General features: G+C 46.6%; 1 protein-coding gene across 1 annotated transcript in view; it reads left to right on the plus strand.

Moving 5' to 3' along the window:
• The first annotated feature begins 233 nt into the window (after positions 1 to 233).
• LOC147640047 (cytochrome P450 704C1-like) overlaps positions 234 to 27,499 on the plus strand; it is a 46,043-nt gene continuing 18,777 nt past the window's right edge. The window contains exons 1-2 of the mRNA XM_086776535.1: positions 234 to 682; positions 968 to 1,183. Coding sequence (XP_086632661.1) covers positions 347 to 682; positions 968 to 1,183 — 552 coding nt within the window. The 5' untranslated portion in view covers positions 234 to 346. The remainder of the gene's footprint in view (positions 683 to 967; positions 1,184 to 27,499) is intronic.

Here is a 27,499-nt window from a genome sequence, read left to right on the forward strand (position 1 = left end):
ATGTAAGAAGGGGAAGCTAAGGAATAAGCAAACAAACATTGTGTCGCCATATCCAAAGCCTCTATTTATATATAATTCCAGGCGCTTCTGGAAGTGGCTTAGTAACTGTAAGCAAAGATTCTAAATTTCGTGTTTTGTCTACCAATGGATTCATGCCAAGCTCCTAAAAACCGGCTTAATCGTCCTCGATTCCATCACCAACCTCAGGTCCACCATCTTTATATAGTATCCATAATCGTTACTGTTTTTGTCGCCCTCAGAGCACGCAACAAGGGATCATGCAAACTCGAATTTTCAATCTCTTTTAGCTTCTCTTACAGAAAACCCTTCCCTGCTGCGAGTGACCATGGCTCTTCCAACTAAATTAATTTCATTTGATGGCTTTTCTTTCATCAACATTGCCACCCTCTTTCTTGCTTTATTCTTCTTGACAAAGCTCATTCTGCAGCAATTGAATAAAGTTCGCCAAACCTGTTCCAAAGGCAATATTAAGAGTACCCCAAGTATAGGTTCTGTTATCAACTTTTCCAAGCATAAAGAGCGGTTCCATGACTACCTTGCCGATTGCTGCAAGAAATACACCACCTTCAAGGTTTCCTATCCCACGTATGATTTCTTCTACACTTCAGATCCTAGGAATGTGGAGCACATGCTCAAGACAAACTTTCAAAACTACATCAAGGTAATCCAATACTAAGCCATTGATTACTGGGCGGGTTTTATTCGAATCATCTTAATTGCGTAAGAGCCTATAGAACGTTAGGTTTTGGTTAAATAAACATGTGAAGATCTTCGAGTCTCATTTGATGCTAATGAAAAACGTATATTTAATCACATCGAGATACTGTAAATGATAAGTTATCGCAATATTAAGATGGGCTAGAGAGGGAGTCTGCCTGTTGTTTAGTGCTAATGGTGATATTTAGGCGATAAATGGCGGTCATTAGGTGATTTGGTATGATGGCAGGGTAAGTTCACGTACGAGAACGTGCAGGAGCTGTTCGGCGATGGGATTTTTAGCGTGGATGGGGCAGCGTGGATGCAGCAGCGCAAGGTGGCCAGCTTCGAGTTCTCTTCCAGGATACTCAGAGACTTCAGCGAATCCTCCTTTCGCGACTACGCAATCAAGCTGGCCAGCCTCTTCGTCCACGAAGCCAAAGCAAACCGCCCAGTCCAACTGCAAGTTAGTATTAATCCCTAACGACTGCATCAATCAATTAATCAAAATCATTGCCAAAACATTATCTGAGTTAATTGTGCAATTATGGGTTTGCGTTAACTTGAGTGTCAATATTTTGGAATTGAGATATGTACAATATGCCCTGACCTGTCTGCTATGATCTCCAAATATATATCTGTCTTCTTGCAATCGTTTGACGCAAGACACTTGTCTTTGTTCTAGTACGTTGAAATGAAGCTCTAAGGTCTTCAATTTTTATGCCTCCTACATGCTCCTCCTTACGCGTGGTAATTTACTGTGAGCCCTAGTCCAAGACTAGGTTAGTCTTAGGTAGGTCCAGGCAACTCTCCGTGCCTAGAATGCACACAATCATTAGCCCACTCCTGTTGATGTATATACGGATGTCTCGATGCTTATAGGCCATGTGCCCGGGCAGGTACAGACATAAGGTCAAATCAGGTACGAGTCAAGATGCATTTGTTCATGGTACTTTGATTTTGTTTGTGCAGGCCCAACAATGCAAGCAACTGGTATGGCATGTTGGTAAGGTGGCCAAGCAGGTCAGGCAGTAGATGGGCGCCTCGGGCAGCCCATAATCAGGCCGGACGTCAATAATTGTTGGTCATGGGTTGGTTGAGTAATCCGACAACAAAAAGAGGATGCAAAACGCCATCTCATTTCTCCCCACTTTAGTCATCTCATTTCTCCCCAGCTCAGGGGTGGGGCCAAGTGCTCACCACTACCCCATCAAAACCTGCATATAATTAGGTTTAGTATGTCCGTGTGATGGCACTCAAGTGTGAGCACCGAGGAGCATATGACATCCCCTCCTACTTACCTAGCTTGCTCGGAGAGTCCACTTTCTTCTAGGAACTACCAACTCATGAGGGTAAAACTGCATCAAAATTGCATTATTTGCATCTTCTTGTCACATTCTTCTCTATCTACAGTAATTGGGGTCCATCTTGGCCACAGTGACTGAAAATGTTCTCTTTCTCTCTGTAGCTGAATGCATAATATCCTCTTGAACTCCCCCTTAACCATCACACACGAGCTACCAGTGCTCCCATTGTTCCTAGTGGTCATGATACTAGCTTGTTTCTTGTGGATGTGACAAAAGCTCTTAACTACTTGAGAAAGAACCTTTTCCTTTGATACCGGTGTCACATGCAGAATGCACGAAGATCAGACTGGCTTTTGTTTTGATCTGCCTCAAGATAAACTTAATATTCTGGAAGATCCCTAGTTCTGAACACACCTTAGTTATGAGCACCTTTGGCCTTTAGCTGACCCTTCCTTCCCTTTGGAGTGCTTCACAGATGAACCTTTGCTCTAATACTGTTGTCACATGTGGACTAGGGTGCATTAATTTACTATTGTGGCAAGTCTCTTCCTTGCGATCAACTCATTTGGTGGAGAATGACATGGCTATATATTGGATCAGGGTACTCCGAGTTACACGTGGTTCGGAGTAAATAGTGAGAGAAAGCTAGTACATCACATGAGAGCCATGTGACCATTTGTAAAGTAAATTCTGGTAATATATCTTCTATTACTATAAAAAAAAGAAAGAGAGTGTACATGAACACCGAATTGGGTCCCAAACCCATTAGAGGGACCCTACCTTTTAATATACTTGCTTATATTATGGAATTGAGATAAGTACTATAGATATCCTTGACCTTGACCTTATAATGTCTTCTTTCCTTAGTGACTTTGGCCTTGTGGTATCTAGATTGACCAATAAACAGTCTTATTTATCCAAATGGTTCCTTGCAAGTGTCCCAAACAATCTACCTACCACAACCTCGAGGATTCGTTGTCCTACAATTATGTATAGCAAGACACTTGCCTTTGTTCTCTATTGAAATGAAGTCATGATGTGGCGTTTGATGCCTTCGGGATGCTGAACTACCTATGCCTGGTGATGACCAACCTCTTGCGCAAGGAGTTAGATAACTGAAGTGTCCTTTAAGGGCATTTTGCACACTCTTTTTGCTATCAATCTGTTGGACTAGCCCACGACCAGCAATTATATTGCACAATATGCCACTTTTCTGCCCAACCTCCCTAGACAACTTCCCGAGTCCCTACTTGGTTGGCCAGCTGCTTGCATTGTTTGGTTTGCGCAAAGGGGCCCAAAATTGCCGTGAATAGCTACATGACTTGATGTCTCGTGCCTTGACGCATGGCCCAATAGATTGCAAGGTTCACGCACAATGAATTTCTTGGACCCACCCAAGTCTACCCCGATGATGAGTGGCTTGGCATCTTCTTGGAGTAGGCTCACGATACTCAATAGTTGTAAGTCCAAATGGCACCCAAGTGCAAGGTTGCGAAAGTCTACTTTTTTCTAAGCACTGCCAATAAAATGGATACCTGTTGAAAAGTACTCCACGCCAACATGTTGAAGACATGCTAGGGAAAAACTGCGTACTGTTTTTTCCCCCCTCAATTGGGGTCTTCTTGGTGTCGGTGATGAAAAGAGTCCACTCTCTCTCTCTCATATTTCATTTTTTATGCACAATACTTTTATATTTCATTCTTATTGTGAGATGTATTGGCTTTTGGTCCCATAGGCCATGTCAAGCCTTTATAAATGCTAATACGATCCTCTCTCTCTCTGCATAGCTCCATTATATCCTTTGCTCTTAAACTGTTTGAAGGGGTCCGGGCTGTCAAATCCCTTTGACTATCACTCATAAGCAATATCAATCTCGCCCTGCTCATAACAACTCCATACCCACTGTTCCTTGTGGACATTACATACATCCTCAGCTCTCGCTTACCTCGGAAACAACATTTTCTCTAATACTAGTGTCGCATGTGGACACAAACATCAGTCTTCCTTTGGGTTAAATTGTCGCAAGATGAACCTGATGCTCTGATCTATCCTGGAAGATCCCTAGTTCTGAACATACCTTGTTCATAACACCTCAGCCACTGTGATCCTAAATAGACCTTTGCTTTGAGATGCCTTTGGCTCTCGGACAAACCTTTGCTCCGGTACCTATGTCATATGCATACAGAAGCTGTCACCAGCCTGGACATTTCCCAGTCTGAAAGGGATCTGGTGGACTCAAGGATGTTTAAATATTTGGAAAGTACAAGCTTTGGGAATGGGGGATTATCCTAGAATACAAAGGACCACACTCCTAAAATTTAGGAGAGTTGCTATTTTTGGCCAGACTCCGATGGAAATTCTGTTCGCGTCATTACATCTGGAATTAAGCAGATACCAAGAGTTGGCAAAGTGCCTATGACAGAATGTCTACCAGTTGGGATATTTTTAGAGGTAAAGATTATGGAAGGACCCATCTCTTAGATTGGGACATGTGGCAAGAAAGTGGACCAAAGTGAGACAAGTGGCCTGACACTTGTTAGAAAAAGGATCAAAGTGAGACAAGTGGCCTCACACTTGTCACTTCAGCTATTGTGTGGCTCTCCACTTGTCATCGTAGCCTTCTCTTGCCATTTTAGCTCATGGGAGGCCCAAATCTATAAATTGGAGCCCTCTCTCTTCATTAATAGAGGCTCTCTTGCTCCACACTAGCCTCTACCACCGTTACAGGTTGCCCTAATGATGGCTACTCTCTTTCTCTCTCACTTGAAGGCTGCCCATGAAGAATACCGGCTGTTGGGGACTGTTTTGGAGGCTTCCATCGCGAAGAAATACTGAAGGCAAGGGTATTCAATCATTTATTATGATTTCTAGCCATTGTATGTGTTGTACCAGCATTTGTACTTGCTGTACCTGCTGTACCAGCCACCGTACCGCCTGTACCAGCCACCGTACTTGCTGTACCAGCCACTGTACTTACTGTACCAGCCACCGTACCGGCTGTACCAGCCACTGTACTTGCTGTACCAGCTTTTGTACTTGCTGTACCTGCTGTACCAGCCACCATACCGGCTGTACCAACCACTGTACCTGCTGTACCGGCTGTACCAGCCATTGTACCTGCTGTACCGGCTGAATGGAGAGTTGTACTTGCTGGACCCTCTCTATTGCATGAAGACCCGTGTTTTTTGGGAAAGAATCAGTACCCACACGGAGGTATATGGATTATATTGTTGGCTCGGCATTTCTACAGCCTATGTTCCGGCTTGGTTGCCTCGTGTTGGGCTGTGCTATGGCATTTGTATAGGGATAATCCGGCATCTCCCGTGGGGAGAGTAAGGCCCTCAAAGCTTGTACATGATATTATTCTCCTTGGGTAATAAAATACTCCAAGGGGGGGGGTCGGCCCATTCCGGCCTCTATGCGGTGCCACACGTGCAAGCTCCATTTTCAGCATTTGTGGATGTTTTGTCCGGCTTTATGTTTTATGCAAAGTGATGATGGTTATGTGTTAAGGCTGTGGCCATGTTTAAATGTTTTAATATGCATTGATGGTATCAACAAGTGTGTCAAAGGCCCTAGTCCCCCGGGCACCGCCGCCACAAGTTACATTGGTATCAGAGCATAGGCTTTCTTGGAAGCGGAGGCTTCCTTCTATCAATAAGGAAGAGAAAAGATCTGGAGTGGGGACCACACTTACCATCATTGCTATTAAGCATGGCCAGCCACTTCAGAGCCTATGAAGCAAGAGCATGAGCAATAGACAGCTTGGTCTAAGGATTTATGAATTCACAAAATTTATCTTGGAAGTATGGAGTTGGCTTTATGTGCACACGTTTAGCACTCTTTCCATATGGATATTATGGATTATATTATCAAGCTTACAGGCAAACTATATGGAGATATATCTTAGGATATCTTAAGGATATGGTGACGAGATATTTCTTCTGGCTTCATGACCAACCTGGCAAAGAAAAGCTAAGTATACTTTGAGTTTGCAAAGTTAGTGCTTTTGCTATGAAGTGTTTTTTATGTTCACTAACCCTTGTATAGCTATGCAAGGAGAAAGGTGTTGTTGTTTGCCTTGAGATGGTTTCAGGGAAACATTGTTTATGGCTCCCTTTAATGGGATGAATTCTTTTCATGGCTCCCTTTAATGGGATGAATTCTTTTCATGGCTCCCTTTATTGGGATGGAATATATCTATGGAGATTTCTTTCTTGTCGAGATTTATATAGATATTGGGCTTAACAGGCAATTTCTATGGACGAATCTGTTCGAGTTTATAGAGAAGAAATCTTTGGTTATCTCATGGATATGATGCTTTTATGGATTAAGTTCACCTCTACTCCAAGGTGTGTGGTTAGCACGGAGTATGTGGTAAGAGTTATGGTATACAAGGATTATGGTATACAGGTGTATGGATTCCTGGACTTCTTTTCTAGGAATTTGGATCCATCCTCAGGTTTATGGATTATGTTTATGGCTCCCTTTTACTGGGATGGATTATTCTTTTTGGCTCCCTTTATTTGGGATGCATTGGGGACTTATGGAACTCATGGTTCACTTACCTTGTGTAGTGTTCTCTTGTCCTACGTGCTCTCTTGAAGATTGCTTTTACCATGTGAGGGTGGAACAATAGAGAGCAGATGGAAGGGAACCATGGGCACTTCAAAGGGTAGTGACAAGCACAACATACCCTGTGTAGTGTTCTCTTGTCCTACGTGCTCTCTTGAAGATTGTTTCTACCATGTGTGGGTGGAACAATAGAGAGCAGATGGAAGGGAACATGGGCACTTGAGAGGGTAGTGTGAGTTGGTGGCCGAAATGCCTATAAACTATGTGTAGCAGAAATGCTTATGGAACACCAGGTTATCTATGCCTGCGAGTGATTGTTTTCAGGACTCCTTGTTTAGCCGCCCTGTGTAGTATTTCTCTTGTCCTAAGTGCTCTTCAAGATGTTGCTACCTTGCTTGGTAGAACATAGAGCCAATGGTAGAGAATATGGGCACTGAAGTCGGGCCGGGCGTCAAGGCAGCTCCTTGGTGATCTACATAGATTATGATATCTGGACTTATGGGACTGTTTTGTCTCGCCCATTTACTTGGGACATGGATTATGATATCTGGACTTATGGGACTGATTTGTCTCGCCCATTTATCTTGGGACATGATTATGATATCTGGACTTATTGGACTGTTTTTGTCTCGCCCATTTATCTTGGGACATGATTTTGATATTGGTATTATGGAGACTTATTTAGTCTCACCCATTTCTTTGGGACATGGATTCTTCAGTTATATTGGATTTTTGAGACTGTCTCGTCTCGCCCAATCGATGGGACATGATTATATCTTGAATATATGGCTTGAAGCTTAAAGTTGCGGACAACTTTTAAGAAGTTGGGGAGGATGTCACCAGCCTGGACATTTCCCAGTCTGAAAGGGATCTGGTGGACTCAAGGATGTTTAAATATTTGGAAAGTACAAGCTTTGGGAATGGGGGATTATCCTAGAATACAAAGGACCACACTCCTAAAATTTAGGAGAGTTGCTATTTTTGGCCAGACTCCGATGGAAATTCTGTTCGCGTCATTACATCTGGAATTAAGCAGATACCAAGAGTTGGCAAAGTGCCTATGACAGAATGTCTACCAGTTGGGATATTTTTAGAGGTAAAGATTATGGAAGGACCCATCTCTTAGATTGGGACATGTGGCAAGAAAGTGGACCAAAGTGAGACAAGTGGCCTGACACTTGTTAGAAAAAGGATCAAAGTGAGACAAGTGGCCTCACACTTGTCACTTCAGCTATTGTGTGGCTCTCCACTTGTCATCGTAGCCTTCTCTTGCCATTTTAGCTCATGGGAGGCCCAAATCTATAAATTGGAGCCCTCTCTCTTCATTAATAGAGGCTCTCTTGCTCCACACTAGCCTCTACCACCGTTACAGGTTGCCCTAATGATGGCTACTCTCTTTCTCTCTCACTTGAAGGCTGCCCATGAAGAATACCGGCTGTTGGGGACTGTTTTGGAGGCTTCCATCGCGAAGAAATACTGAAGGCAAGGGTATTCAATCATTTATTATGATTTCTAGCCATTGTATGTGTTGTACCAGCATTTGTACTTGCTGTACCTGCTGTACCAGCGACCGTACCGCCTGTACCAACCACCGTACTTGCTGTACCAGCCACTGTACTTGCTGTACCAGCCACCGTACCGGCTGTACCAACCACTGTACTTGCTGTACCAGCTTCTGTACTTGCTGTACCTGCTATACCAGCCACCGTACCGGCTGTACCAACCACTGTACCTACTGTACCAACCACTGTACCGGCTGTACCAGCCATTGTACCTGCTGTACCGGCTGAATGGAGAGTTGTACTTGCTGTACCCTCTCTATTGCATGAAGACCCGTGGTTTTTGGGAAAGAATCAGTACCCACACGGAGGTATATGGATTATATTGTTGGCTCGGCATTTCTACAGCCTATGTTCCGGCTTGGTTGCCTCGTGTTGGGCTGTGCTATGGCATTTGTATAGGGATAATCCGGCATCTCCCGTGGGGAGAGTAAGGCCCTCAAAGCTTGTACATGATATTATTCTCCTTGGGTAATAAAATACTCCAAGGGGGGGGGTCGGCCCATTCCGGCCTCTATGCGGTGCCACACGTGCAAGCTCCATTTTCAGCATTTGTGGATGTTTTGTCCGGCTTTATGTTTTATGCAAAGTGATGATGGTTATGTGTTAAGGCTGTGGCCATGTTTAAATGTTTTAATATGCATTGATGGTATCAACAAGTGTGTCAAAGGCCCTAGTCCCCCGGGCACCGCCGCCGCGAGTTACAGAAGCCGTCTATCAAGATTAACGAGTACTATGGTGCATCAACTTGAGAGAAGGGAGGAGAGAGAGAATACACAAATACCATATGGATATGGAAATTATAACAGAACCCTGGAGGGCGTAGTGCATTACACACAGAGATTGCAGAATACAGAAATTCGGCAGAATAGGTTGGTTGATCGATTGATTGATTATATGATGGGCTGAAGGGTTACATCTCATAGAGGATTGCATGGCAGTTACAACCAGCGGTTGGTATCTTCAACACACGCGTAAATTTACTTCAACATTCCCCCTACAGTGAGAGGTGTGCCGATGTGTTGGTGCACATGAGTAAAGAATAAGATTCACCAGTTTTCACTGGGGGTGAGTCCTCAGTTATTTAGGCTTAAGATTACATGTGCAGATTGTGCATTATCCTGGATCAATGAAAATACGAGGGGCATGAGATGTGTCAGAACTTCTTCTTGACACGAGCCTAAAGAGAGCATGAAGCTCGCATTGTCTTCTTGGGCTTCACCAGCTTCAATGGAGATATCATCGTTGTTGAACCTCGAGCTGGAATCTTCAATGTGTACTTCCCCCCTTCCATGACATGAAGAAGGGCAGAATTCTGATGCAAATAATCAGCTACAAGGAGCAAGAGGAGTGCACAAGAAAGAGCAACACCATAAATATCATGATGAGGAGCATCAACAAAGATCTGATCAAGTGATTACTGGAACGTCAAAATAAAGGGGTCAATCAAATGCTAATCAAAGCACTCAATAATCAAAGAAGATGCAAATCAAAACAAGTAGATGATACAGGCGGTCTACACACCGCCTCGCGCCCACCTAAACGCGTGGCGCTGGGCCAATCAAATACCCCGCCGTGCAACCCTGCCTTATACAGATAATACAGAACAAAGATGATACAAAACATGCAGAACAAACAGATACGGAATACTTCTTTTGCCAATCTACACCAAGGGTTATACATAACATGCAGAGTTCCTATGAAGTGCTTAAGGAAAGGCTATTACCTACCACCATCCAATCAAGACAAAAAACCGGAAAATCAGACATCTTGTCATTCCATTGGGATTTAAAACAAGATGCGGCCAAGGTGGTGATCTACACCAAATCTATATTGGGCAAGAGAGCATAGTGATAGCAACCACACTGGTGGTGCACATTCAGAGGATTTCCAAAATCATTGCTTAAATTGAAGAAGAGATGATTTTAATCACAACGCAAGATAATGCGAGGAATAATCAGACAAGAAACCGCAAAGCAACTATAATTGACATGCTGTGCAATCGTGTACATGTAAGTAGATATGCAAGTGGTGCATTTGTAAGTAGATATGTTACATTAAAATCTGCATTTGTAACATGATTTTAATGGATTCAAATGCAGATATATACAAGCAAATACGACCCTTGTCAAATAATTTAAACTCCTAATAACCTTGATTAGGACTTCAAGAGTGATATTGTTCAAGATGTCACATATTCTTTCTGTTGTATTATCTGCATAGCATGTTGTATTTTCTGCAACAGAAAATACAGCACGCAGGCGCTTTAAAAAACGCAAGATATTGTTCAAGATGTCACATTCTTTCTGTTCTTTCTGTTGTATTTTCTGCATAGCATGATGTATTTTCTGCAACAGAAAATACAGCATCCAGGTGCTTTAAAGCGCCATGCATTCATGCCTTACACACTGTTGCAGGCGCCATGCAACAGAAAATACAGCATGCAGGTGCTTTACAAAACGCAAGAAAACACAGCATGCAAGAAAATACAGCATGCAGAAACACAGAGTATACAACATGTATCAGAAATTTGTGAAGATACGGAATTTGAGGAGCAAGAAAAAAAAAATGCAGAACATACCTGGATGCTATGCAAATCGATCTGGTGTGCTGGAAAAAACGCAGAACATAGAACCTGATTTATCATTGCGGAATTGCGGGAAGGTACGACTGCATGGTCCACCAACTGCAAGTTGAATGGCTGGAGATAGGTGTGCCCAAGTTTGGGCAGCCAAGCTCGGCTGCCCACGCAGAGGCGAAACAGGGGCAGGAGGTGGAGGCCACGGTGGCAGACGAGCACCCAAGGCGCAAGGCGGTGTGTAAGGCTTGAATGCATGGCGCCTGCATTCATTGGTCCAGCGCCATGCGTTTAGGTGGGCAGCCGGCGGTGGTATCAGATTTCCGTGTCCCCCGCATTCCTCAGAATTTTTCTGTGGTCCCTTTCTGATGGCGACTTCCATGCAATCTCTGACTCTGGTAATACGGAGGTTTCTCTGCATACCTCAAATTCAATTATTAACAACTCTGCTGGTGATGATTCTGCAAATCTGGGCAAATTTCTTGCAAACTATGATGCTGAAAATATGAATGACGGTCTGCATGTGCCAAATCCAACTGCTAATTCGGTAACACATTCAAGTAAATGGTTCTGCTATGCTGTGATCTGTTCAAGCCTCTGCAAATAATCATGAAGCCCCAATTTTTCCTCAATCTGGGCAATCAGCGCTTCAATTGCCTCATGCAATTCAATTAAACCCCCTTCCAGCACCCTTCATGGGTGTCTCAGATCTGCCGGCAGCCTCTTCAGAGGCTCTATCAATTCTCTGGCCCAGAAATCCTTCAAGGGCATAATTGCTCCTTTTCTCTTTCAAAGCTCAAAGGGTTTCCACCCCCTGGCTCTATCTTTGATGCCGTGGCACTGCTCAGCAGAGCCTCTGTTCCAGCCCAACTTTCACAAATGATGCCCATACAAGGCTTTAAACAAGTCAAAACCTTCTGCAACTGGTCTGATAGCCCCAATTTTGGCACCTCTATTCATACTGGCCTCCCTGTATCTGCTGTGTCCACTAAAGGCCTCCGCGCGATTTCTGTAGCAGCCGTTTCTGGGCCCTCAAACGATCTTTCCTTGGCACCCTCTTTTGATAATATGGCCCTGCCACGTCAAGCCTTTATGCAAGCTCTAATCGATGAGTCCCCAATATATGCCAGTATTGGCCATCAAGCCATTCCACATAATTCTAGCTCTGCAATTATTGATGCTAATAGCCTGCTTGCCTCTCAACAACTTGATAAAGGTTCAAATCAAATTTGGCTCATTTGCTTAGCCTGCTCTTCTGAGAGTCTTATTATGCAAATATTTATATGGATTACATCTTGTTTGGCTCTATACGAGCCCCACTCTTTGCTCTTCAAGCTTATAAAGTTTATGCCGCTGCTCGTCATGCTGATGATCTCTACATACAATTCGGCTCCATAAGAGCCCCAATTTGTGAATCTGGCGATGGTGATTTATTGCTTGGCACCTCAACTGAGATGCCAACTCATGATGCAACTCTCCCCAATGGATTCCCATAACTCGCAAGACAGCGAGTACACGCCTTTATACTCCCAATATTCTCAGGCATCCTACTTTCCTGACTTGCATGTGCCAGTCACTCCAACCAATAGTTTGACACTACCCGCATCCTCATCCTCAGCATTTGCATGTCCCCCACTTGTTCCAGGGACTTTTCCTTTGTCCGCTTTTTGTGGTTCACCGTTTGCGTTTACGCCATACCAACGGCCCCCAACCCAATCGGCTACCAGTCTATGCATCAAAGTCCGCAACCCTCACAAGCAGAGACAGAGATCTCATCTTTGCCTCCAAAAGGGAGAAGTGATGTGGATGGGGTTTCTGTCCCAAAAAAGGTAAAGAAGCTTCCAGTAAAACGTAGAGTCTAACAATCAGATAATGCAGAGGTGCAGGAGGTTGAAGTTTCCAACAAAGCTCCCGTGACCAAGAGGGAGGTTTGGAAGGATGCATGGGTTGTCCAACTCATTCACATTCGGGGCTCAATGCACGATGAGTTTGGAATAATTCCAAAGCAAGGGGTTGATCTATGGTCTAAAGTTGCCACTCAACTTGCAGGGCTATTCCCAGAGTGTGACAAAGACTCTGAAAGTTGCAGAAAGAAATGGGGTCGTGTGTATGCAGACTACAAGAAGGACAACACCCATAATTCGATCTCTGGAAATGATCGTAAGGTAACATGTCAATGGTTTGATATCATTTGATGAGTACATGCACAATCTTTGATTGCAATGATTGAGATGATGGATTCATATTATGATGAGGACGATTTATGCATGCAACATGTATCCATAGTGAGTCAGTGCATGGCTCGAGTTTGGCCTGCGCGGCAGGCTCGGATTGCTAGAAGGAGACATGAGCGGCGGTCATGTTGGGCTTATCCTAGACCCCAAACTTTTATGGAGCGTGGTTTGCTTGGAAGCTACTCAGACATAATGTTCAAGAGTAGGCTCCGCCTAAGCAAGGAAACATTTCACTTCTTGACTACACGGCTTGCTCCTCGCTTGCAATAGTCTAACACTAACTATCGAAAGGCAATCAGTGTGGAGAAGCGTGTATGTGTGGCTTTGTATTGTCTAGCTACCGGATCAAACTTACAAGTAATAGCAGATTTGTATAGGGTAGCTAGATGGTGCAAAGCCACACATACACACTTCTCCACACTGATTGCCTTTCGATAGTTAGTGTTAGACCATTGCAAGCGAGGAGCAAGCCGTGCAATCAAGAAGTGAAACGTTTCCTTGCTTAGGCGGAGCCTACTCTTGAACATTCTGTCTGAGTAGCTTCCAAGAAAACCACGCTCCATGAAAGTTTGGGGTCTAGGATAAGCCCAACATGACTGTCGCTCATGTCTCCTAGCAGCAATCCGAGCCTGCCGTGTATGCCAATCTTAGGCCATGCACTGACTCACTATGGATACATGTTGCATGCATAAATCGTCCTCATCATAATATGAATCCATCATCTCAATCATTGCAATCAAAGATTGTGCATGTACTCATCAAATGATATCAAACCATTGACATGTTACCTTACGATCGTTTCCAGAGATCAAATTATGGGCCTTGTCCTTCTTGTAGTCTGCATACACGATCCCATTTCTTTCTGCAACTTTCAGAGTCTTTGTCACACTCTGGGAATAGCCCTGCAAGTTGAGGGGCAACTTTAGACAATAGATCAACCCCTTGCTTTGGAGTTTTTCCAAACTCATCGTGCATTGAGCCCTGAATAATGTGAATGAGCTAGACAACCCATGCATCCTTCCAAACCTCCCTCTTCCGTGTTTGTTCATCTACATTGGTCTTTGGTGTTGAGGCCTTTCTACCGGTCTTGGTCACGGGGGCTTTGTTGGAAACTTCAACCTCCTGTACCTCTGCATCATCTGATTATTGGACTCTACATTTTACTGGAAGCTTTTTTACCTTTTCTGGGACAGAAACCCCATCCACATCACTTCTCCCTTCTGGAGGCAAAGATGAGATCTCCTTCTCTGCTTGTCAGGGTGATGCACAGGCATAGATACATATGCCCTGTAAGCATGAGGCATGGCTGGCTCCTCAACATGAGGCATGGCTGGCCCCTCAACATGCATTGATACATTTTCAGCCATAGCTTCTCCCTCACGAGCACACTCGAAGGCATGAGTGGTATGAGAGATACGCGGAATACCTGTACCAACAAAAAATTGCAGCCCATGTTGTGTTGTGCATGCACATTTTCAACCGGCAATGGCATTTGACATACATTTTGACCATTGCCATAAACATTGTATCCTTCTCACGGGCTACATAAGATGTTCCTGCATGGCGTGAAGTCACTGATTGTTCCTCTCCCATCGCATGGAGATTCATCCTCTTAGACATAAGTTCTTGTTCGGGCACTTGTGGGGATTCCAAGACATGTGGGATGGTTGCCCTTTCTGCATAACTGCATCCCTCGGTTGCATGTGCAACTCTTGAGCAATCATTGCCATTGCATGATCCATATAAGATTCAGCTTTCTTGGCCTTCAAACGGTCATGTACCAATGGATCCTCGCGGTGGTAGAGATTCAATTCTTCTTGTTGTGCATGGAGAAGAGCCTGCATACGAGTAAGTTCAGCCCTCAAGACTATGGACTCTTCTTCCTGTATCTTCTCTTTGCCACGGGACGGCTATCCCACATATTCATGTTCCCTATTGTGCACCACATGAGTTTGCGCATCCTGTAAATTTGATAGGACTCAGGTAAGGAATTAAGAATGATGGTGACCAATTTCCTACCTCAAAGTTTAGCCAGTGATGACAATTGATGTCAATGGAGAAGTGGAGCAACGGATGACGGCAAAGGATGGAGCGTAGAGGATCGACTGATTGACAAGGCAGAATTGAGGGCGCCAGATCTGGGTGTATTGGTAGATGAGGGCTGAGTGGAGCTGCCAACTCAGCCAATGATGGGCAGGGCAGCAGCCTTCGGGAAGCTGGGCGGCAGTGGTGCGTTATCTACTAGCTCCGCCAAACGGGCGGGGCTTGGTGGCGGTCGGCTCTAGACAGAGCGGCACTGGGCAGCAGAGGCATGCATTTCATTGTCCCTGCCTCTTGTATTAGCATCACCAACATTCATTGCATGGCTGTCTATAATGTTCTAAGTGTAGAGATAGCTAGTGTTCACGGTGATCGTCTCTCACGATAGAAGTGAAAGAGAACCGTATGCTCTGATACCAATGTAACTTGGTTGAACACAATGCTAATCAATACACTTAAATACACTAAGATTTGATGGACACTTGCTCAAAATACAAGAAGTAAATTGCTGAATTGACAAGAGACACACAATCAGCCGGAACGGCGGACCCCTCCCTCAAATAAAGTATATTAATCTTGGGAGAATCAAGTACATAGTGTCATGGGCATTTCTGACCAGATTTCCATACCAATGCATATGAATACAGTATTGCAAACAAGTGGTTGTCGATGTAGACTTGCAACCCACACTACCCTCTCAAGTGCCCATGTTCCCTACCATCTGCTCTCTATTGTTCCACCAACACTTGGTAGCAACAATCTACAAGAGAGCACGTAGGACAAGAGAACACTACACAGGGTATGTGATCTTGTAATCCGGTTCCTCCCTCCTGCTACTTGCTCCCATATTTAAGCATAAAAGCTTACCAATAGCAAGTAGAGTCGATGACAGCGGAAGTCTTCGCAATAGAAGTCTTTGGAGTGTTGAGATCTTTGATTTGTCGCCTTTCTTCGCGACAAAAGTTTCAAGAGGATGAAGGGAACCTTGGGAAAGCTTCCCCTATGGTTCAACTTGAGAAAGGAGAGCTGAAATTAGGGTTTTCAGCAAAAAGACCAGAAATTACAGCAATAAAGAGAGCTGTTTTGCTGAATTTCAGTCATTGGGAGTGTGTAGGAGAGTGATTAGCATCCAGAAACACTCTAGGAAGCTTGAAAATCACCTCAACAAGCTTGGAAATGGAGTTGGGAAGGAGAATGTGTAGAAAATGCAGCCCAGCCCTCATGAAGGCGGCGCCAAACTCTAGAGAGAGGAAGAGGAGTGAGGTGGTGAGTTGTCCAGTGTAGGTGGCAGGCAGGTGCTTTGTGGAGCAAGCTAGAGTGGACACATGGCTGGTTACTCCCTTTGTACAAAGGGGATAAGGTATGGTCAAGACATCAGTGTGAGAACACTAGGCTGGTCATAATTTATAAGTGAGTTTTGGTCGCCCAAAACTTAATGAAGTGTGTACACACTGACTTATAAATTAGTGCTAACTCCTAAGGCCAAGTTTATGACCAATACTTACCACCTGCCACATGCCACATAACCATGTCAGCAGACAGTTTCACACGCACGATTCGCGGGCGGGCGTCCCCTTACCCGGAACTACACATTGGTCAAGCAAGCATGAAAACAGCATGCAATTTCAATTGCAAGCAATCACATAAAGATGCTATGCAATGCAGCATTGGTATGGACAATCCCCGTTCATGAGACTATACCAAAATAGACGTGCTCCAGGCAAGTACACGAGGTACCAGACCCAATGGAACACCAATCCACCAAGCATTTCCAGGCATGTGCATGGAGGCACAAGTCCCAACGGAAAGCCAAGTCTACAGTATCACATGAGTGGCATCAATCCAAATGGTGACATCCCCCCCCCTCCCCCCCCCCCCCCGGCTTCTAAACAGTTGTCCGCAACTGAAAAGCATCCAAATATGTCTGAAGCACATGCGGCAATCTTTGAAGAACTCTTCATCTACCCATTTAGCATCAATGGAAAGATAGTTCCTAAACCTCACAAGGTAACGTGTCACGTGCACACCCCATCAGCAGGTGTACAAGTGGCATGGCATCATCAAGCATTAAGCAGGACATTTAAGTATTATTCAGGCATATATCAGCATAAGCATGTATATGGGGGTGTTTCAGCACCAACATCAGTACCTTAGCCTTCATAAGCATATAAGGCATTTAGTTGCATTTGTTAGCACCAGCTGACAGCACTTTATGACCAGCCGACAGCATGTTGTGACCAGCCGACCAACAGATATGCATTTATGGCAGGTCGTGAGCATCCCCAAGAGCTGGCCGACAGCAGCAAGGCTGGCCGACCAGCATTATTCCCACATATATATAAGAAGCGCATCCATTCAGTCCTTCATCTCAGTTGAGTCCATAGATCTCAGATCAGCAACGCATTGATCATCCTCTCCTCAGCGTTTCCTTCTTAGGCAACAAGGAGAGCATCAGTTCGTCATCTGTTCATCAGTACATCAGCGTTTCAGCATACAGACAGCATCGCATTAGTTCCAAGCATTCTCTTCAGCGTTTCCTTCCCAGGAGACAAGGGAAAGTCAGTGGGACAGCAGCTCATCCAGCAGATAGTCATCAAATCAGCATATTCAGCACCATAGGCAGCATATTCAGCATATAAGTCATCATTCCTACCTCCTACATAGAGGGAAGCTGGCATCGAAGGGTGGACCTCAGCATTGGAGCAAGGAACAATCCTCATCTTCAGCATTCAGCTCATCCATCTCATCCCGAGAAGGATCTTCATCTAGGACAGCATCATAGATCTATTTAGATCTCATTGTAAACCCATTCATTTAATATAGGTGCATTGCATTGCATTGACACTATCTGTCTATTTCTTAAGCATCATTAAGTGAAGTTTAGTCAGCCTAAGGTTGTGTTTACGACGGTCAATCTCTCACATGTCACATTGGTATCAGAGAGTTACAGGGTAACCAGCCTTAGATCGTTTTCATTCCATCAGTTATTCAGTCAGCATCATGTTAATTGCTTCCGCACAGTTAAACCCAGTTCTCAAAATCTTGCAAGCCATCCTTAGGGATTTTCCCGTAGGTATGCATTAGTAACCCATCCATTTGCATTCTTGCACAGCATATAGGGTTGCACATGGCTTGCATAGCAGTCATCTTAGTAGTCAGTCTTGCATCTGCAAGGCATACATGTTTGCCCATGAATTCTCTGGGGAAGAATGACATCCATCATCAAAGGAGTACATAAAGATTTGGGCTTCGACTAGCAGCAGCAGGGGGTTCTCTTCCACGGAAGAAGATGGAAGTTTTCTCTAACATCGCCTCAGGAGGTTCAGAGTTTCAGGAACGACAGAGATGGTAGGTGAAAGGATTCCACAGACAAGTCAGGGGTGACTCAGGTATTTCCAAGCAGTTTAGTAGCATTTGCCATTCAGTTCCTGCAGTAGGCAAGTCTTTGGCTCAAAGGATTCAACTCCTACAGTCGACCTCAATCCCGACAGAAGAAGTCAGAAGAGAGCAGTGGTTTCAGTGGAGAGGGATCACCAGGGGAGTCGAAAGGTTGCCAGGTATACCACCTAGCAACAGTTTAGCAAAGGGGAATGTCACATGCACACCCATCAGGTGTACAAGTGGCATGGCATCATCAAGCATTAAGCAGGACATTTAAGTATTATTCAGGCATATATCAACATAAGCATGTATATGGGGGTGTTTCAGCACCAACATCAGTACCTTAGCCTTCATAAGCATATAAGGCATTTAGTTGCATCAAGTCGGGGTTGTTAGCACCAGCTGACAGCACTTTATGACCAGCCAACAGCATGTTGTGTGACCAGCCGACAGCAGATATGCATTTATGGCAGGTCGTGAGCATCCACCAGGAGCTGGCCGACACAGCAGCAAGGCTGGCCGACCAGCATTATTCCCACATATATATAAGAAGCGCATCCATTCAGTCCTTCATCTCAGTTCAGTTCATAGATCTCAGATCAGCAACGCATTGATCATCCTCTCCTTAGCATTTCCTTCTTAGGCAACAAGGAGAACATCAGTTCGTCATATGTTCATCAGTTAAGCATTAGTACATCAGCAACGCATTGATCATCATCTCTTCAGTGTTTCCTTCTTAGGCAACAAGGAGAGCATCAGTTCGTCATCTGTTCATCAGTTCAGCATTAGTACATCAGCGTTTCAGCATACAGACAGCATCGCATTAGTTCCAAGCATTCCCTTCAGCGTTTCCTTCCCAAGAGACAAGGGAAAGTCAGTGGGACAGCGGCTCATCCAGCAGATAGTCATCAAATCAGCATATTCAGCACCATAGGCAGCATATTCAGCATATAAGTCATCATTCCTACCTCCTACATAGAGGGAAGCTGGCATCGAAGGGTGGACCTCAGCATTGGAGCAAGGAACAGTCCTCATCTTCAGCATTCAGCTCATCCATCTCATCCCGAGAAGGATCTTCATCTAGGACAGCATCATAGATCTATTTAGATCTCATTGTAAACCCATTCATTTAATATAGCTGCATTGCATTGCATTGACACTACCTGTCTATTTCTTAAGCATCATTAAGTGAAGTTTAGTCAGCCTAAGCTTGTGTTTACGACGGTCAATCTCTCACATGTCACATAATGCCTCACAACTTTGCCTGCAGCAAGCTTGCGTTCCTTGTGATACACAATCTGCTCTGATTGCAAGATCTCCTCAAGCTCATCCACTTCTAGTGGATCCTCAATGACCATTTCACTGGGCTCAGGCCCTACATACTTGCGAAGGAGACTCACATGAAAAGCATTGTGTATGTGCCAATGACTAGGTAATGCCAATCTGAAAGCCACTTCATTGATCTTCTCGATCACTCGAAAAGGCCCATAGTACTTGGTTGCAAGCTTAGGATATGCACCTTCTTTGCCAGGCCTCTTTGCAAGTCTTGCTTTCTCAAATTTCAGCAATACCCAATTATTCTCTTTAACATCCAATTGCCTTCTATGCTTGTCGGCAGCCTTTTTATGCTTGTCTTGTGACCTTGCAATGGCTGTCCGCACCTAAGCAAAAGCAATATCCAAGTCTCTTACATACTCATCAGCTCATCCTTTGTGCGAAGGATGGGTGGCAAAACCACCTTACCATAAACAATCTCAAACAGGGCCTTTCCCGTAGATGCACGCACCGTGTTGTTGTATGCAAATTCCACAAGCGGTAAGTACTTCTCCCAAGAAGATTTCTGATCTGCCACATAACATTTCAAGAGATCCAACACGGCTGAATTTGCGGCCTCACTTTGCCCATCCGTTTGAGGGTGATAAGCTGATGAGAAGTCCAATTTGGTGCCCATATTATCAAATAAGGCCCACCAAAAGAGACTTGTAGTCCTGGGATCTCTATCCCCGACAATGGACTTCGGCATTCCATGATGTTTGAACACTTGTGCAAGATATATTTTAACCATATGCTCAGCTTTGATGGTCTTTTTGACCGGCAAGAAATGAGCTTGCTTGCTAAACCTATCCACAATTGTCCAAATTGCATCATTACCCTGTTGGGTACGTAGCAAGTCCATAATGAAATCCATTGTAATACTTTCTCATGGCTGCGTGGGAATAGGCAATGGCTGAAGCAAACCTGGTGCCTTTTGCCTATCAAATTTGACTTTTTGACAAGTGATACATGCACGTACATGTGCCTCTATGTCCTTCCGCATACCTGGCCAAAAGAAATACCGCTCAATCATGTGCGTAGTAGGCATTATGCCTCTATGACCAGCATATGGAGGAGCATGGCACTCATCCAAAACCTTTTGCCTCATGTCAGACACCACACATAGACAATTATCTTTCATGAGATAACCCTCTTTGATCACATATGAGGCATGTGCATGACCAGCCATCAAATCAACCCAAATAGTGGCAAAATCAACATCCGTATGATACAAATCACGCATGGTAGACAAGTCCCCATGAGAGGCAACCAAGATAGCTGCTACACACGGCTTTCATGACAATGCATCGGCCACTACATTCTTCTTTCCCGGGGTGTGTAAGATCTGAAAATGAAACATAGAGAGAAAATTGGCCATCCTCATATGCTTCTCTGACAACTTAGTTTGAGTAAGAAAATACCTCAAACTCTGGTGATCTGTCTTCACAGTGAAATCAGTCCCCAAGAAGGTAATGTTTCCATATAGTAAGTGCATGAATTACAGCCAAGAGCTCTTTCTCATAAATGCCAAGAGATAGCTCTGGCATCTGCATCATGCAATCTACGGCTCTCATAAGCCACGGCATGTCTCTCTTGATTAAGGACAGCTCCTATGCAATTTCCAGATGCATCACATTTCACACAAAAAGGCTTCTACAAATCCGGAATGATCAACACTGGACCATGAGTAGTTGCATCTTTCAATTTGAGGAATGCATCTCTCTCTACATTAGTCCATTTGAACACGGCCTTCTTCTTTGTCAAATCATGTAAAGGAGAAGCAATCCATGCAAAGTGCCGAATGAACCTGCGGTAGTTAAGAGCATAATCCAAGAAAACTACGGATCTCATGCACCGAACTCAATTCGGGCCAATTCCGAATTGCATCAATCTTTGCAGGATCCTTCCGGACTCCATCTTTGGACACAATATGTCCAAGATAATGTATCTCTGACAAGAACTCACTCACTCTTTTTTGCATTTATGAAGAGTTTATGCTTATGGAGCTCTTCAAAAACAATAGCCAAATGAGCTTTATGCTCTTCTTCGGTCTTCGAGAAGACTAGGATGTCATCAAAGAAGACACCTATAAATTTCCTGTACCCACGGAATATTGGATCCATCATTCTATTGAATGTAGCTGGGGCATTTGTAAGACCAAAAGGCATAACAAGATACTCATAAAGCCCAAATGCTGTCTTGAAAGCAGTTTTGTGTACATCCTCAGGCACTACACGCACTTGATATCCACTCTTGAAATCAATTCGGCTAAAGCATGCTGATCCATCCAACTTGTCAAGGATTTCGTCTATGCGTGGAATCGGAAACCGATTCTTGATGGTAAGCTTTTTCAAAGCTCTATAATCCACACACATACGAAGGATCCATCCTTCTTTTGAACCAAGAGGACGGGTGAACAATATGGGGAAGAGCTTGGCTGAACCAAACCCTTCTCAAGAAGCTCATTCACTTGCTTCATGATCTCCTCTTTTTGGGATGCACTTACACGATAGGCTGGTCTATTAGGTGGTGAGCTACCTGGCACAAGAGCAATGCGATGATCTTCCGGTCTCGTACAGGTGGTAACTCATCAGCAAAACAATCATTGTGCTCTTGCAAAAATTTCAGCCTATCATTACTAAGAGTGTTTACATGTACATTATTTTCCTCAACATGATCTCGTACAAAAATCAAGTACGCAAAAAAACTCTTTTTCATTACTTTCTTAATTTGTACATGAGATACAAGGGGAATGGTATCACCCTCTTCACCAGCATCAATTACATGCTCTCGGCCTTTATGCATGAAGGTGATCCTATTGGTCTTGTAAGCCTTGCACAAATCAATACGTGTATGCAGACACCGTGCGCTCGTTGAAGCTCCCGCCCACCTCTCCCTGCTCGCGCTGTTGCACTGCGCCCTTCACCTTCCCTGCCTGTTCGCCCCCTCCTCGCTTCCTCCTTCTCCGCCTTCCCTGCATTGCCCGCCGCCAGCATTGTCCCCCGCCTTCTTTGACCCCCGCCGCCTGTCGTTTAGCCCCCCCGTCTACATCCGCTGCTGCGCCCCCCCACTCCACTTGCCTTCGCTGCTGCCCATAGCTCTGCTCGCCGCCTTCCTCTCCCTTACGCCTCCCCCCCCTTGTCTTCGCGCCCTCCTCCTCTCTGCAGCGACTTTTTCCCCCCCCTCCGCCAGTTGGTTTTTTTCCGCCAGTTCGTTTTTTTTCCGCCCATCCCTCTTGCGCACAGCCCCGTGCCCTCCCCCCCCCCCTTTTTTTTTTTTTTTAAAGGTTTTATCTCTTTCGCCTCTCCCCCCGCCCCCCCTCCCTCCTTTTCTTGCTTCCGCCCCCTGGGGGTTTTGATTTCATTTTTCGCTCCGTATTCCGCCTCTCTGTGTGCAACTCGTTTCCAGCAGGTTCCCGCCTTCGCCTCGCCTTCGCCGCAGCTTCAGACTCTGATGGAGGCTCCTCCCGCCCCGCCTCAGAGGGACTCATCAGCAGCCCCCTCGCCCGCCCCTGAGGTCACCCCCATCAGGCTTTCGCTTTCGCCGGAAGAGGAAGCGAGCCTCACCGCAGAGGTGGAACGCCTCCAGGCTCATTCCACCATCTGCCGTATAGTCGGCACTCGCCCCAGCAGAGGGGAGATCAGGGATCTTCTTCAGGCCCGCCTTCTTGCAGATGTGGGCAAGATCCTGGATGTACAGCTTCTGGGCCGGGGACATTATCAGATCGAGTTCGAGGCCGCCCAGAGCGTTGCCAAGGTCCTTGCCATGAGTCCCCTTGACATCAGGGGTGCTCGGGCTTTTTTCAGACCTTGGCAGCATGGATTTGACCCAGCAGCGGCGGAGCAGGGAGAGCGCCTCTTCCATGTTACAGTTTGTTTCCTTGGTCTCCGCCGGGAGTATCTTCCGCTCCTCTCCAGGCTCGGAGCATTGGTGGGCTCGGTACTAGAGACGGGCCCCTCAGCAGCTTCAGTGGGTGGTGGCCAGAGCAGCTGGGCTACCTTCGGTCAGAGTGTTGGTGTCTGACATCTCCTCCCTTCCTAAGGTCATTCAGTTACCTAGGATAGGGGGAGGGTGGATAGATCAAAGAGTGGAGTTCTCGGGGCTCCCGAACCAGTGCTTCATTTGCAGGCAGGTCGGTCATCTGGCCAAGGCCTGCCCTCGCAGGAGACCTCGACCCTCACCACAGCAGCAGGCTACTGATGGCCCGCCCACAGATTCGGCTCGGCAGGCTGCCTCCGGGACACCTGCTCAGGCCACAGAGACCTCGGAGTGGCAGCCTGGACAGGGGCGCCGCCGAGGGAGACAGCCACAGCAGCACGCCCAGAGACCGCTGCAGCAGCAGCCGCAGTCTCAGCCTCACTGGGTTCCCGTGAGGAACAGCTTTGCTCCCCTCCAGGAGGAGACCCCTGCAGCGACCGAGGACCAGGAGATGCCAGCTCCCCCTCCTTCACCCCCCCCACCCCCGTCCCCTCCCACCGCCTCGCTTCCACCATCGCCTCCTCCCGCCCCCGCTCCGGTTTCGGCAGCGGCTCCCTCTCCACCTCCCTCGCCTCCCCCTCCTCCCCCTCCGCCCGCCTCACCTTCCCGGGAGGCCCTGGCAGTTCCCTGGTGCTCACCTGCAGTCCGGAGAGCGCTGAGCACTGACCTCGCTCGAGCATCACAGAGGAGACCTATGCCGATTAGGGCCTCACGGATTTCATCTATCCGCAGTCGGCTGAGTCGCCTTGGCATTAGACAGCGCTCGGAGGCCTTTGATTATACCTTCACACGGCTTTTTGGAGCAGAGGGCCCCCATGAGCCAGCACCCATTCGAGTTCATGTAGTGATACCTCCGCCGGCCCGCGGGGAGGAGGCACTAGACTCAGCGGTGGCCTTCTCGTTCCCTCTATGTGGACCTTGTGACCGGGAGTGGACTCTAGAGCTCGCTCTCAGCACTTTGAAGACTCAGGCAGTTGAGTTTTCTCACCACATGAGCGATCTGGAGGTGACAGATGTGATAGGCCGACTTTGGGAGTTGGCTCATTTTTTCTTGGATCCCGGGAGTGTGGACACCTCAGGGATTCGGCATTTGGTCGTGCGCATAGTGGCAGACTTGGCACGTGACCCTGGATATGTGAGTATACACGAGGTTTCTCTGTCAGAGCAGGAGGCAGTCGCCATGGGCCACAGCCACTGGCGCCTGATCCGGGATTCTTGCAGTACACCAAGTGGGCAGATTCGCAGCCGTTCGGATGGGGACTACTCTCCATCCAAGCCGCTTGCGAAGGCCCGCCGTACGGCTGAGACAGCATCCACCTCAGCAGGGCATCCATGAGGATCATCTCATGGAATGTACAGGGCCTTGGCGGAGCACACTTTATACGCTATCGAGGTTGCTTGAGGCAGGAGCTTCAGAGATGCCTGGTTGGTGGCAGCATTGACATTTTGATGATGCAGGAGCACCACTTGGGTGAGAGCAGGATCCGGAGATATGGTTCGGTGATGCCTGGTAGATGGGACACTTTTTGGTCTGCAGGGTTTGGTCCTTTGGGTGGACAGGGAGGAGTATGCATGGTTATTGCAGATGTATGGCGGCAGGCCATTGTGGATCGAGGGATCATTGTGCCTGGTAGAGCACAGTATGTCATTCTGAGGATGCATGATGAGCTATTGGGTGTGCTTAACATCTATGCGCCCAATCATGCTAGTGCCAGAGCAGAGTTCTGGACTCAGGTTACAGATGCATTGCCAGAGGCCGCACATTGGTGTGTTGGGGGAGACTTCAACATGCTTGAGGACCCGGCAGATAGGGTGGGAGGCAATCATGTTACAGTGCACGGCACGGAGCTTGCAGCTTGGGACCGGTTTTGCATGTCACTGAGGATCACTGATGCATGGCAGCATGGGGCTTTCTCCCGGTCTCAGGACAGTCTTAGTTTCTCTCGGTCGGATCGCCGGCAGGGAGGGACTAATCTATCACGGATTGATCGCTTTTATGTGGGCAACTGGTTAGGGGAGCGAGGGGGCTCCGTCGGCATTCTCGCTGGCACCTCATTTTCAGATCATGCGCCAGTTATATTGACATTGGAGGAGGGGACACGGGAGCCCAGCTTGCAGTTGAGGATCCCAGAGAGGGTACTTGCAGATCCCAGTCTTGCTGAGGACATTGAGAGGATCTGGCATGATAGTCAGTGCTCTGACCAGGATGCAGCGGGCCAGTGTGCCCAGGGACTCATTGATCTTAGCTCTTTTCTACACGCTGCAGCTTTGACACGACTGGGAGAGATTCGCGAGCGGGAGCAACGGCTGAGACGCAGCCTTGCTTCGCTACAGCGCCTTCAGGAGCAGCAGCCTGCATGTGAGTGGGTGGCGTCCCAGCTGAGCCAGGCACGTCAGGAGGTTAGAGAGGTAGAGGAGCAGAGACATGAGTTTTACTATCGTCGTCAGGCCTCTCAGTGGACGCAGCTTGGTGATAGAGTGACTAGTTTTTTGAGATCACTGGACCCCGTCATGCGCGAGCAGGAGTCCGCCAGCTTAGTAGACCGGATGGATCGGTTGCTACTGAGCTCGGGGAGATCAGAGCCATTGCCACTGCATTTTATAGTGACCTGCTTTCAGCGGAGCCAGCCACTGAGGATCGAGATGTTTGCAGACAGACTGTGTGGGCCCATGTGCAGAGGAGGGTCACAGACCATATGCGTACAGTTCTAGGTGCGCCTCTGTCAGAGATTGAGCTTGCCGAGGCCTTGAGGGTCCTGCCGCGACATAGTTGCCCAGGGGAGGACGGACTGACGCCGGCCTTTTTTATGCGCTATTGGGACCTTTTGGGACCAGGCCTCCGCAGGGGCTTTCAGCATGTTTTGGACACTGGGGTGATGCCGCAGAGCTTTTCAGAGGGCTTGATCTATCTTATCCCCAAGGGGGAGGGAGTATCAGATGACATTCGGCATTGGAGGCCTATTACGATCCTCAATATTGTCTACAAGGTCTTAGCAAAGGCCTTGAGTTTGAGGATCCAGCCCTTCCTGGGGGAGTTGATTCATGCTACTCAGACAGGATTTGTCAAGGAGCGCAGTATCCTTGACAACATCTTTACTTTCTGGGAGGCGACGGCCCGAGCTAGATTTCTTGGCGAGGACTTGGTCGTGATGCTTCTCGATTTTGAGAAGGCATACGATAGAGTTAATTGGGGATTCTTAGAGGGCACTATGCTTCGCCTGGGCTTTGAGCCAGGATGGATCAGAGGGGTGGCAGCTCTGTATTCCACAGCTCGCAGCCAGGTGCTAATTGCAGGAGGACGGGGGCCGAGTTTTGAGCTGACCAGATCAGTCCGTCAGGGGTGTCCTCTCGCCCCTTTCCTTTTTCTCTTCTTTGCGGAGGCTATGAGTATGTATTTGACGGCAGAGGAGGTTGGTTTGAGAGGACTTCAGCTCCCAGTCCGGGGGGAGGATTTGCTTGATGCTGAGTTTGCAGACGACACGGGCTTATTTTTGCATGGCCAAGAGGCCAATCTTATTTTTGCATGGCCAAGAGGCCAATCTTATTCGGGCTGAGCAGTCGCTCCAGGTTTTTAGTGCAGCTTCGGGAGCATTGATCAATTGGCGCAAGACAGTGGCCTTTTGGATCAGTAGTGCTCCCACTCCGGCATGGAGCCCGGACCCCGGTTTTAGATGGATTCCTCCAGGCACAGCAGTGCGGTATTTGGGATGCCAGATTGGCCTCGATTTGTCACCTGAGCAACAGATTGCCCCGCTTCTTCTGAGCATTCGGAAGAAGCTATTGTATTGGCTATTGTATTGGAGTACAGCTCGACTA

This window comes from Cibotium barometz, chromosome 3 (assembly GCF_041138505.1).
Source record: "Cibotium barometz isolate CiBa-2024 chromosome 3, ASM4113850v1, whole genome shotgun sequence".
NCBI lineage: Eukaryota > Viridiplantae > Streptophyta > Polypodiopsida > Cyatheales > Cibotiaceae > Cibotium > Cibotium barometz.